Source organism: Anas acuta, chromosome 6, assembly GCF_963932015.1.
Source record: "Anas acuta chromosome 6, bAnaAcu1.1, whole genome shotgun sequence".
In the NCBI taxonomy this organism is placed as follows: domain Eukaryota; kingdom Metazoa; phylum Chordata; class Aves; order Anseriformes; family Anatidae; genus Anas; species Anas acuta.
The window spans coordinates 14,460,420-14,473,858 of NC_088984.1; the positions used below are offsets into that span (position 1 = coordinate 14,460,420).

General features: G+C 44.0%; 1 protein-coding gene across 7 annotated transcripts in view; it reads left to right on the plus strand.

Moving 5' to 3' along the window:
• The window catches only part of SLC15A2 (solute carrier family 15 member 2), a 57,237-nt gene that overhangs the window by 19,501 nt on the left and 24,297 nt on the right, over positions 1-13,439 (plus strand). For all 7 annotated transcript variants that reach the window (XM_068687491.1, XM_068687494.1, XM_068687492.1 and 4 more), the window contains 6 exons: positions 4,493-4,583; positions 6,717-6,794; positions 9,413-9,495; positions 10,805-10,891; positions 11,206-11,295; positions 11,563-11,607. In XM_068687491.1, coding sequence (XP_068543592.1) covers positions 4,493-4,583; positions 6,717-6,794; positions 9,413-9,495; positions 10,805-10,891; positions 11,206-11,295; positions 11,563-11,607 — 474 coding nt within the window. The remainder of the gene's footprint in view (positions 1-4,492; positions 4,584-6,716; positions 6,795-9,412; positions 9,496-10,804; positions 10,892-11,205; positions 11,296-11,562; positions 11,608-13,439) is intronic.

The window sequence follows — 13,439 nt, forward strand, 5'->3', positions numbered from 1 at the left end:
AGCTGTGAAACTGTCTGTACTGGATCCTGTTAATTGTAATCCAGTTGCTTCATATCCTCATTCTCCATTACGAGTGTTTAGCCCCAGCCCTCACGTCCTGTAACCACCAGGGATATCGTTGAGCTTGAAGAAGTGAAGTGGGTCAGAAAGTACTACTGCAAGGCAAAAAGCATCATTTTCAGATTGACCTGAAATTAAACACTTAGATTTATGTTGATCTAACACACAAAAATTTCAGTTTTCTCAAAGACAGTATTCAGATCAGCAGCTTCTGTGAATGGCATGAGTCTCAGAAGGTCTCTGCTACAAGGAAGAAAATAAGTGCTTGAGTCTGACAAACAGGCTTTTATAATCAATAAGGATTATTTAGGATTGACAGTAGGAAAAGAATTCCAGAAATAGGTCAAGAAAAGTACTGAGAAAGACTGGGACCTTTGGAAGATGGAAATCTCTGTCAGCAGAGGCATTGAATAAGGACACTAGAATAATGGTCTGTCAGGAAAGGCACTAGTGGAGCTGGATAAGGGATGGCCCCTTGGCCTTGGACAAGGGATGGGAGCCCTGTAGGGCAGTTTGTTGTTTGTCTATTGCAATGTCCCAGCATGTAGTCAGCATTTAACGAATAAATAAAACAGACCAGAAGGACAGTTTCAAAACGTGGAGAAGCCTTGTTCTTTCTGCACATGAACTCTGTCATACTAAAGTGATGAAGCTTATGGTTGAATAATAAGGGGTAACAAAACCCAATATGTTTCATGGTCACTTTTTCAAAGCAGATCCTTCTGCAGGAGGGCCCATCCTGTGCTGTCCGTCAGCCCTGGTGCTTTAAAGGATGCTTTGGAAGAGGGAGCAGCAATCAGCTGGTGGTCACCAGCCTCCTCAGTCTCCAGAAGCAGGCTGGCAGTACAGCACATGTGCTCTGGGAAAATGCTGCATGCATACCAGCATGTGGGCATCCCAGCTCGCAGCGCTAATAGCTGTCCCAAAAGGATTGTAACAGGTGTTACAGCAGCATCTTCAGAAGTGCTACTTCTATGAATATTAATGATTAATAATGTTTATCCAGCATCTTTCAATTACCACCTAATTACAGTATGATAATATGTACCACTTATCTTCAGAGTGTTTTATAGACTTCAGCTAATGAATCTCAGCACCTCAGTCAGGCACAGGATATTATTATCCCGAACTTACAGTCACAACTGAGTTACAGAGAAAAACCTGAATTGCCTGTGGTTGTGTGGGACTGTGCCCATTCTCCAGCAGTCAGACTACACCTCTCCAACAAATTTATCAAACGCTGAGGCTCAGACATTCCTCTGTGTGTTGCCTTCAAGGGAAACTAATTTAGAAAAAGAAAACTGTAAAAAGCCTTCTGATAAGGACAATATGTTCTGCTCTATTCATTCTTTGCAGAAAAGAAAGTTTGTATTTTACCATTTTGAAATTACTTTGCCTTTCAGAAGAAAAAAAGGTTTTATGCTGTGCAATAGGAAATTTAAGTCTTTAAAATAGGAATGAGAAGTTTTGATTTTTTAAGGGATGGAGGGTTTGGGGCCAACCAGAATACTTTTCTCCCCTCCAGAGTGTTGTTCTGGAACACTTCCTATGTCTTTCATCTTCTGCTCCAGGTAGGGTGAAATAATGAAATGAAGAATTTGATTCCCCCTCAGTTTTCAGGACACCAATAAACTTCAGCTGAACCCTTAACTGCACAGGCTTAGTTGCTCAATCTGGAAACTAGGGATGTGGTAGTTCTGTGTATAAAATTAATAAATAAATTGCCCCTGCAGTTCCCACATAGAGACAAATTTAGCTTTTGAGGCAAATGCACACCATTAGTCTGTTTTTCTTTAGAGTACTTTGTAAATTCTTGGATCTGCCAGTTTGAGAACCGTACTACTACAAGCAGTGATGGAGACTGATACAGCAGGAGATCAGATAGGGAAAGCAGATTTATCTGCAGGAGATTTCCAAGCATTCTTGTCTATAGGATTAGCAGTCCAGGCTAAGAATGCTTGAACAAAATTGTATTTATGATATGATATATAAATGCACAGGCTGCTGTGTCTATTAATTAAAGGCCAAAGCTGCTTTCAAACAGTGTGGTATGGTTTTTAAGGTACTAAATAGCTTTCTCTTTGTTTTTTTTTTTTTTTTTCACTGTTGCCAAGGAGATCAGGATTATCATACACGGTACCTTTTCCTCAAATTAGCTAATCCAAATCATGTTACTAATGTATGTCTGCTCCAAAGATTAAGAAAGTAAGGAAGGAATTTGGTTGTAATTTACAAGCTGCTAGGTCATTAGTTTTGTACTCACTTCTGCTTCTCTGACCATTTTTTCCATCTCTGGAATTTGTAAATGTGTGAAATAAGATGCCCCAAATCACTGTCCTCTTATCAGCACTCTGGTTTTGGTAATGGTTGCTCTAGACTTTATCACGTCGAGAGCTGTGTGCTTGAGTCTTGCTCAGCTCTCAGAAATCCTGAGTTGTTCAGATATGAGGGGTTATAGATATGTCATAATAATTTGAATAGAAGAGGTCAGGACTGAGGACTCTTCTGCAGTACCCATATCAAGCCACAGCAGGGCTGTTCTGTGACTGGGAGAGTTTGTTGAGGCTACCGATTTTTCTGGATTTCTTTATGGTGACAAATAACTAGTCACAGAGGTAGAATGAAGAAGAAAAATTACTTTTATTAGCTTAGCAGTAGAAAACAGCAGGTAACCAAAAATTTTGTCGAGGACAGGAATGGAATTTAGGAGGCAGTAAGATTCATTGCTGTTTGCTGTTCACCATAGAAACAAGAGATAATGATTGTAAGGCCTACCAGTTCCTTAATCCAGGATAAATCACTTCTGAGTGACGTATGGATCAGATTCTGAGATGTGCTAGGAAATAAAATCCTGCAAGAGCCAAAAACTCAAGCTGATGGGATCTTCATAACTGTGCTGGGGCAAGACAAAAAGCCCTTCACCCAAGCCAGAGGACACCCAGCATCCCTGGTGGGTGCTGGTGGGAGGTGATGGGACTCAGCGTCACCTTCCCAGTACCCACTTCACAAGGTGACATAAAGAAAGTCCTCCTGTGCTCTCCTGCCTGCCCACCTTCCCTGCAATGATCTGCTGTAATAAGAAGCTTCTTGCCAAACAAAGTACCTGTTGGCTGCACCATGGTCATTTTGGGATCCCAGGCTTCATTTCTTATGAGATGTCCTCCTTATGTGTCTGCAATTCTTCGCATTTTCTTCTGTTTTCCAGACTTGTGACTATTGTTGTCTAAGGGAGCAAGATGTGTTTGAAGGAGAGGAGGCAAAACCAGACCTCTGGGGATCTTCCTCACACTGAGATAAATTAATGTTTCGTGGTCAAAAACATGCTCAGGTCAGAGAGATGTGGCTCCAGGCGCCCCAAGGAGCTCTCTGCCAGGAACCAAGCCATGTCCCAGGCAATTTGCCCACTACCATCACAGGACGTGGTGACAGCTGGGAGTGAAGCCTAAATACATGTAAAACATATCATCTGCCCGGGCGTGGGCTGTCCTTAAATGCTGGTTTCTCTAGCCCAGATGTCCAATAGCTGGTGATACAGAGGAGTGTGGTGTAGGCCAGGTTGCCTTCTCTTCTTTCTCCGCTCTGCTGGCCCACCCAGGCATGGGGAGGAGGTTTAGCACTGTGGGTGCATGTATCTGTGCAGGTGTGTCTCCCCTGCAAGCAAGGAAAGACTGCTTTGGAGTGAATCCCTTCATACATTACTTCTGTGGAAAGCACCAAACTCTGCATCAAGTTTTTGATTGCCTCCAAACTGGGAATTATGTGGGAGGCAAGAAGATCAACAGGAATCCTTTGGCTGTATGAACTGTAACATGTTACAACATCAGCTGAATTTTGAACTCTTCTTCTTGGAGTTCAACCCTCCATCAGGCTCTTGAATTTGCTTCTGTAGATTTAATTTACCCTATTAGTTTGAGGTTGACTGGCCTTAGGTTGGTAATCTCCTGCCTGTTGGCTCCCTCTCATTTGCTGCCACTCTCTCATCTATGCTGTCTTTAACAACCCCTCAGTCTATGCAGGTTTCTTTTTCTGTTTTTACATAGGAAGAGAGGAGGGGAAAAAAAGAGCTCAGACATGGGAACAAATGATGAGCTTGTCAAGCCACGCCAAATTGGATTGAATTAGGTGCCAGAGGATCTGAATCATGCTACTTGTTCTGAATAAGTAAATGCTCTCCCTTCCAATCCTGCAACACTCTCCAAGCAGTGGCTTTTCTTCCGAAATGCCAAAAAGCCCCAAAGCGCCTCTTAAGTAACGTGAGCTGATTTGTGTGAGCTTTTACCATCACCTGAAGGCAAGCTTGTTTGCTTAACATTTTATGCACTGCGTGTCAATATTTACCCAGCCTTCCTAACAAGAGAATTGATAGCGTTCAATTTGCAAGCCCGATGCTGTGCATTAGCCGTGACATTGATATTGTCTTCTCTTGTTTTAGACCTCGGAGAGAAGCAAGTTTTTTTCCGTCTTCTATTTATCCATTAATGCTGGAAGTTTGATCTCCACGTTTGTAACTCCTGTATTAAGAGGTCAGTGTTGATTTAGAATAAGACAATAAATTAGCTGCCCTCTGACTACTCTGCTGTGCATTGTTAGGCTCTTATGACAACTGAATGGCAGAAATTACATTATCTCTGGATTGGCCACTGTATTGCATTTACGCCTTGTTAATCCTGCCGTAGCAGCGTAACAGATTTATGGTACTAGCAGCAGACAAGTCACAAAAACCACGTTCCCAGCTGTATTTCAAAGCCAGCCTGAACTGTAGAATTAAAATATGGGAGGTGGAAAGAACTAAATGGTCAGCTAATCCTCCTTCTGGCCAGTGAAGGATTGTTCCCTGTCTTGCCCGTAGGTAACCTGTGGATGGGAATTGATCTTTGGCATTGAGGGCAGGCACCAGGACCAAATGAGTTATTGGGGCTGGTTGTGGAGCCTCACCTTCTCCCCCCCACAGGGCACTGCTGACTGCTGGAGGACTCTGTCCTGGCACCCAGGCATGTCTGCTGGGGTCTGCCTGCAAGATTGCAGCCCTGAGCAATTAGCCCTGAGGACAAAGCACAAGCCTCTGCCCCACTTAAGACCTACTTTACATTCTAGCCTTGCTGCTGTTTCCTTCATTGTATTGTAGCGCCCAGAAACCAAGGGATTGGCGTGCTGTAAATACAAACCCAGAGGCAGAGGGAGGGCAGGAGGGTAGCAGGCCATAGGCAAAGGGGATGGGGACGGGGACAAAGTAGCCTTCACACTCACTAGCATTTTTTTTTCCTTCCATCCTGTAGCCTCCAGGAAGCTTTCTTTGTTTGGAGCGGCTATTTCATCAGGCCATTCGTTTCACAAGGCTGTGGGCAGTTGTGCTTTGTCTCACGTTTACAGTCCCATGTTCAGGCCAAGGCAAATGTTCCCTCTTCGAAGCCAGCATTACGCTAGGGAGGGACTCTTGCTTGGTGTAGTCAGGGGGCTGATGAAAATCTGGTCCCTTTGGGACATCCAAACTCGCAGTGTACCAATAAACTAGTCGCACCATGGAAATAAGGTAGAGAGAATAGGGAAAGAGTACGTTTTCTGCTAAGTGTGAAAGCTTTTCCTGGAAAAGCAAGAAATGCTGTTCTTAGACATTTGGCAGAAGTGCAGGATATTTTTAGGTGGAGAAGTCCAACTCATTTTGCGTGTCAAAAGTTCAGCGTGTCCATAAGGTCTTGCTGCCAGTTGGACCTCAGCTAATTTACTGAAAATAAGCAAATAAGTGTTAGGCACTGCACACAGCTATGCAGCTGACCATGACTGCCCAGGGACAGCAAACAGGAACAACGGAAAGCTTCATGGGTTGTTTTCCAGTTAAATGTGTTGGTTTATTTTAATCATATTTATTTGGTTTTGCTCCACATAAGATGGCAGTAATTTGTAGCCTCTGGCACGCTGACCTAGACCACACGGCTGGTCTGCTGTTGGCAGTCGGTCTGCTGAACTCGTGTGGGGTGAGAACTGAGCTAGGCCTAGAGGCCTGGGATTTCAGGGAACCATCCCTCAGATCAGTCGAAGCCATGCTCTGACAAACCTGGCTTCCTGGTGGGCAGGACCTGACACCAGGAGCAGGCAGCCTCTGGTGAGATTGGGAAGGAGAAGAGCAAGGGAACTGGAGATGCAACCAGAGCATTAGGTCTAATGGCTCCCACTTATTTAGGAGGAGGGGGTTTTCCTTCTGCCTTGTCCACTGTAGGTTACTAGGAAATCAGATTTGGGTTTTTAGCTCGATAATTCGTGAAGCTGGCACAAATAATGTGGAAACACGGTACTGATTGTTTAGATCTATGCAAATACATAGTGTTTTGAGGTTATTTAAAATGTTTTTTGTTTTGTTTTGTTTTCCAAATTATGGTTCCTACCACTTCTTTCTACCTGTTTGTCTGCCCTTTCCCTTCTACTCTTCTGATCAATATCCCATTATCAGCTGCTGCTGCTGGCAGACACTAACCCTGCTTCCAAATTGTCCTCGTCAGGGGAGGACAACTGTTTCAAGGAGATTCAATTCACAGTGTCAAGCACCAGCAAAGAAGATTTAAAGCTAAGAGAAGTGACTGATTTAAGGGAAGCAAATCAAAGACCAAGGTAACATAAGTCTGACTGTAATGAGATGCTTTTATTTCTGACTTCCTTTTTAGGGGATGTGAAATGTTTTGGAGAGGATTGTTATGCACTGGCTTTTGGTGTCCCAGCAGCACTGATGGTGTTGGCGCTTGGTGAGTGAAAACTCTAATGCTTCTAGTAGTAGTTACCATTTGTGAGTCCACTTATAGACGAGAAAATGCACAAATTTACCAGCTCTGGATGGATACTGTGATGGGAAGCTCAAGGGCACAAGGTCATCCAACAATTCCACAGTTCAGAACAGTAAGAAAAAACACATGATGTTTTTGGTGGTGGACAGACAGTGTTCATCCTGCAATGCTATAGCGTGACACTGTTGAGTGGTCTAGTGGGTGCATCACAATACAGTTACCTTGTTCAATATAACAAAGGGAGGCACCAAAATCATTCTCCTGATGGACTATACCTTTACCTGTCAGTAAGTTAGGCCTTTGAGCTGCCATCTGAGCAGTCCTCAGTTCCCCAACTCACAGAAGAGAAGCTTAATATGACACTTCTAACCTTTGCACAGGCTTTTTGTAGCTCGGGGACATCTTTAATGGATCAGACTTTTGCCTCAGAATCTGTTTGCCACCCAGAAATCCCAGAAGAAGCTGAATGAGATGCTACTTTATTCTGAGCTGTCTCAGTTTGCTTGGCTGAAGTAATTCCCACAATTATAGTGACAGCCTATTATTATGTTGCAATAATAAGCCCTCATTGCCCAAGAGTCCAGAGGCAGCCACAATCATCCTGCTCCCTAAAGCTTGCATCTTAGCCCCATTAATGTACTGTCAAGACTTCTTCTTCAACCCCTGTCAAATACCCAGTAATTTCTACATTCCTACAGTTACTCCTCAGTAACCAATACAGAGGATACCCCATTAGCTTTGGTTTCACAGTTGCAAGCGACTGAGGGGAGCAGTCCCCTTATTATGCTGCATTTGAGAGGTTTAGACACAGCATGGGGTGGCTTCTCATTCAGCTTGTTAGCTTAATTGAGAGACCAAGCAATTGTTTGATTTCACCATAGCATCTGTGATTTGAAAAGTTCATCCCCTGGAGAATGTGAGTGCTGCTTTCCCCCCTCAAACTTCCATCCGGCAGAAGGACCAGCACACTGAAGAAATGTCATCAGGCCACAGCCAGTGTCACAGCAATTATTTTCAAAAAGTGCATGGTCATGGGCCTGAGCAGCTTCTCTTTTCCCACATGGCCTACTCCTATCAGTTTAAGGCAGCGTAGGCTTCTCTGTGCTGAAAGTTTTCAGCAGGATAGCAGTTGCCCAGGGGAAAATGGACATGTAAATACTGCAGTTTCAGTGAGGCCATCAGTCGAAATGTGTTTTTAGCTAGTGTCCTGCTGCCAGATTCCACAGCCCGCCCTGGCAAAGCAGCTCTGTTCTTTTGTAACATGCTAAAATGCTCTTGGATGTGATATATTTGACTATGTGAGCAGCATGCAGGACTGCAGCAAATACCCTTCCAGTCCTGACTGGCCCCCTCCCTGTGATGCTGGAAAACAAGGATAGGTTTAGAGGCAGAATGGAAATCTTATACAGCAAGATTTTCTGAGCTGCTTCAGTTTCTGAAAGATAAGAGAGGACTGATATTATTTAATTTCAAATGCTAAACAGAATGCAGGAACCTCGGTTCCCAATGGAGTCAGTGGCATCCCCAGGAGATATTTCAGCAAACCTCATCAATCTCCCTTAGGAGGCACCACCGACTCCACAGGGAGATGCTAAAAATGAGGTAGTGCAGTTGCCCACTCTGTGACTTTGATTGAGATTCACCTAAACTGACTTCAGATGCCTCTCTGACAGTTCTGCAAGTCAAAACAGAACATAAAGGGTCTTCGTAGTGAGAAAAGAGAAATGGTGAATCTCCTGCAGCGTTCCTATGTTAGGATTAAAATGCCTGCTTTTCTCCACTGGCTGTGGACCGACCTCGGTGACTGGGTTAGCTTAAAATGCTTTGTTATATGGATTTCGTGCTCAGCTTTTATTGTGCTTCTCCCTGCTAACATCTTTGGAATTGCAGTGCAGTCAAAGGCTCTCAAAGAGCAGGACAAATGATCTGTAATTGGATAGCTCCATCTCAGACAACATTTTGAAGCCTTGCTTCATATGTTTTTGTGCTTTGAGGGAGAAAAACAAGGCAAAACAATATCTTAAATTGCACATCCTTCCATGGAAACCATGAGTGGAGGTAATTTCCCTTAGCACCAGCGTGTGATGCAGTGGCCTTTGCGAGCTGTGCTGGCAGTTGCCATTGAAATGTGTGTGAGATGCAATACACAGAGCCTGGGTGGGATCTGCACTCATCCTCACATGGTTGCAATGACTTGGGGATGGTTTCCAGCACAGGTATCATCAACATCAGGTGTAGGAATTAAATGTGGCTTGTATTTTAAGTTTAACCCACAAAAAGCATAGATGGGGGAATTTTCAAAGCACCGGTTTCCTGCATGAATCAGGTGTGGAGGTGTCTGTTATGCCAGAGCAGATTATGAGAAGATGGCAGTCACTTTGTAGGAATCACACTGCCTCTTGTAGGAAGTTGCATTTTCTTCCATCTGAAGGCATGAATAGTGTCCTGTATGTTTGTTTTGTTTTGAAAAAAATGCAAAAATCCTGTAAGCCCCAAAGGAAGAGGATTTCTGTTGAATATGGGGGTTGGGGCTGAGCTTTAGTCATGTGAATTCCCTTTTGGATTATAATATTTTTCAGTTGTGTTCATTGCTGGAAGTGGGCTGTACAGAAAAATGCCCCCACAAGGGAATGTCTTACTTGAAGTGTGCAAATGCATTGGAGTAAGTATGTGCCATTCCTTCTCTTTCATGCACGACTCTGGGGCTGCAGATCAGAAAAGTGCAAAGGGAATGGGGAGGGGGCATTTGGAATTCTTCTGTATGCTGCTCCTGGATATATTGCTGATGAGCTAGAAGGAATAAGGAACACATTTAGGTCCCAGTTTATTCTTTCAGCATTTCAATTGTTTTTCTGTAGTTCCATGAACTGTTTAACTGATGCCAAGTAGAACCACTGGGGGGGATGCTGAAAGACAGGCAGGAGACCGAAAGGAAAATTCAGAAACTCACAAAGTATCAGAAATGTGACTTTTTTTTTTATCTGAAGAATTTTACTGAAGTTTATCAGTTCAGCAGACAGTAAGAGTATGTGTTCATCTTGCGCACATTGAGCATGCTCTTGTAAATGCAAGAGATGCTTGCTAAAGTTGCAGTATAGCCTTATCAATTATTTTTCATAGTGTGTAAGCTGAATATAGTAAGTGCAAAAATACTTCCTTGGTTTTGGGTGGAGATTGATGTTTCTTTTCCAGGGAGCTGAAAACATTCAGCAAATGTTTTCTTTTTGCCTAGGTTAATGCTAGTGACAGATTTACCTCGAGGAAGCAGCCAGATCTTAAGGATAGGGTTTCTAAGTGAGGCTGCCACTCTTTTTGCCAGAGTGTTCAGCAGCTGGAGCACGCACTATAAACAAACAAGTTAAAAATTTGGTGTCACTGATTTCTCCTTCAGTGAGAAATGAACTTGAAAGCTTCTCTCGGACTGAATGAGATATGGGCTGCACCAGGAATATGCAAAGACAGACCTACAGAACAAGAAAGGAGGGAGAGTTCTGGTTTTGACATTGCTGTGGATAATGAGATGTTCCCTTCCCAGCACAGCGGTCAAACCAACAGGTGCCTTTCAGAAAAGAACAGAAGAAGAAATTATGTTCAAAACTTTATAACCTATCCAGTTTTAAATCAAGCAAGAAAGTCTATGGGGGTTAATGCCAGATTTGTCTCTGAAAGACAGGCTCAGGAGGTAGTTCATTCCCACATCATGCCTTTAATTAACCAATCCCACAGGACCTTTACTGCAGAGAATTGGTCATAAAGTGTCCAGTCCTGCACATGCAGATTTTGGATGTGTCCAGCAGAATTATCTGGTGCTGTGTACCTTTGGGGATTGGGAGGGCAGCCCTGAGCTGGGAATGTGGCAAGGGCTGATAAGTAAAGCTCCTGAAACGGAAAGGAAATAATTTAAATGGCAGGCACAAGGGAGCTATTCACTTTTTTTTGTTTTGTTTTGTTTTTCTTTTCTTTTCCCCTAGTTTGCTATTAAAAACAGGCTGAAAAACCGCTCCCGTCATATTCCAAAGAGAGATCACTGGCTCGACTGGGCATCAGAAAAGTACTCAGTAAGTGATGCTTTACCTGGCAGATTTGGAGGGGGAAAGGGGAAGGCAGGGAGGCAGACAGACTTAAGACTGGCCTGGCCACACCACTCCTCACATACGCCAGTCTTGCACTTGTCGTGTCCCTTCCCATGTCTGTACTCTCCTGACCCTTAATGGACAGTTTAGGTGCTGCACTGAAATGCAGAAGTGCAAATATGCCCATGAGTAAATGTGATAAATAACTGCCATGTAGAGGGATGTTGGAGCTCTCTTGGTTTGTGGCTGGAAGCTTGTGTTGTCTTGTCGTCTTATCTTTCTGCCTGTTCCCTTTACAGAAACAGCTGATTGGGGAGGTTAAAATGGTGACACGCGTCCTCTTCCTCTTCATACCACTGCCGATGTTCTGGGCCCTGTTTGATCAGCAGGTACGGTACCAAAGCACCCTGAGGACACGGGGCACTACACCCCTCCTAGGTGTCTAGGGGCTTGACCCATTCTCAACGCTGGTTGTGTCTTTGCAGTTTGCACAGGAGGGTGAGAAGCAAGTGTGCCATGCCTACTGACAGGCAATATAGGGAAGGGAAGGAATAGACAGGGGAAATAAGACCTCCAGCCCTATTGTCTCCATGTTTTCTCTTCTGTAGGATGTCTTAAAGCTTTAAAGGCTTCACAGCTGTCTGTTTTCTTCTTAGGGATCCCGGTGGACTTTGCAAGCCACAAAGATGAATGCTGATTTTGTAAGTACTTACTGTCACCAGGGATAAGACCAGCAATAATATCACTGCTCTTGCTTTTTAATTGGGGTCTTACAATACTAACAGCTTCTGCTTAGTGAAGTCTGGTTGAGTTGCACTTCCAATTATCATAAGTAAGAGGCTCTGTGTGGCCATGTGCAATTCATCACAGCACATCTTGGCATGGCAAGGAGCAAGGGCTGGGAAGCCACCGGCAGCTTGTGAAGTCAGGAGTGCTGATATGCTGGCAACTGGCTGCTTCGTGACCTTGAGCAGGTAGGGTTTCCAGCCTCCTACCCCCACGCAAGGGGGAAGTCAGGGAAAGTTCACGCAGCCCTTGCAAGGTATAACAAGAGCTGTTATAGTTGTGTGCCTCTGCTCTGGCTGACTTGGTGATACATTAATGAAGCCCCTAAAGATCAGCAGGAATCCTGTGCATAGGGTAGAGATGTGGTGAAGATTAATTAGTAGCCACAAAGCACTTCAAGGATGTGAATGGCAGGGTGTAGTGGCAGATAAATGTGGATCGGCTGGATGGCTCAAGATGTCACCACCCAGGGCCAGTTTCCAGATGTATATTTTAATAAACCATCTAGATCCTGCCTGTGGATGTTCACATCGGAATTTAAGATCATAAATACCCATTTTACAGTTCAAAATTGACTTAAGGTCCCAAATTTGAGCCCTTCTATGTCTCTCCCATTAAAAATTTGGCTCTCAGCATGTCATACTCAGTAGGCTTAATTAATTCAAATGAGGCATGAAAAAGACTACACAGTGGGTAATATTTTACCCACTCAAGAAAAGCAAAATAATGAAAGTTCCTGAAGTCTTTGTGATGTGCATCTAGAAACTTTGTTTTCTGCTGTTGTGCTTGCATGCACTTAGTGATCTGTAGCAGAACATCTAAAAATCGCCAGGAGTCACTTATTAAACTCTCCCTGGTGGAGAAGAAAACTGTTGGGGTTGTTTTTGTTGCACCAGCTTGGATGGATTTTTGGCTTATTTCAGTCTCCTTCCTTCTCTACATCCATGGTGAGCTGCCCCAACCCATGAAGGTGAAAATTAACTGCAGCATTTATGCAATTTCATTGTTAGGCTTGTTGGAGTTTGTGTTTGCAAAATTCCATGTTTTTGCCCTCTCCAGCCAAAGTGCTCAGCTAGGAAGGCTGGAGTTAACAGGGAGTGATTTAGTGTGAGATGAAATGTTTTAGGCTTGTTTCCTAATGGCACATTTGTATAGTGTACACAAAGTAGCAGGGGGAGAAGGTATTTGCCTGATACTTCTAATTGCAAGGCTTCTTGGCTGTGCCCAGTGCTTTTTACTCTCCCAGGAGGCAGCTGCCAGCAGAGACAGGTAGTCATTCCACATTCAGCTCAGGGCAAGCCTGGCAGACAGGAGACAAATCCCCACAGTGCTTTCTCAGAAAGGTACCATTTCCTTCCTAATGTTTTTCTCTTTTCTTTTCATCTTAATTTCAAATGAAAAGCATAGTGTGGAGTTCAGACAAACGCCAGCCCCTGCCTGGAGACAGTCCATCTGCCCATTTTGGGGACTGGGGTCCCTCCATCCACCCCTAATTGGCCTCACACAATTGCAGGGGCTAAGCACAGTGGTGTAAGGGTGAAGCAGCTTGTAAAACCTTAAGTGCTCTTGCCTCAGACTAAGAAGTCTCAGTTGAACAGCTGACCAAAGCCTTTGGCAAATGGAGGGAAGAAATGGGTGTTTGTACAGCCTGCTGGCTCACGGGTGCTCTTCTGTTGTCCTTTTGGGGTGCTGGGGACAAATGCCAACAGAGCTCAGAGGTCTTGAAACTTGAGGGCATTCACTTGCA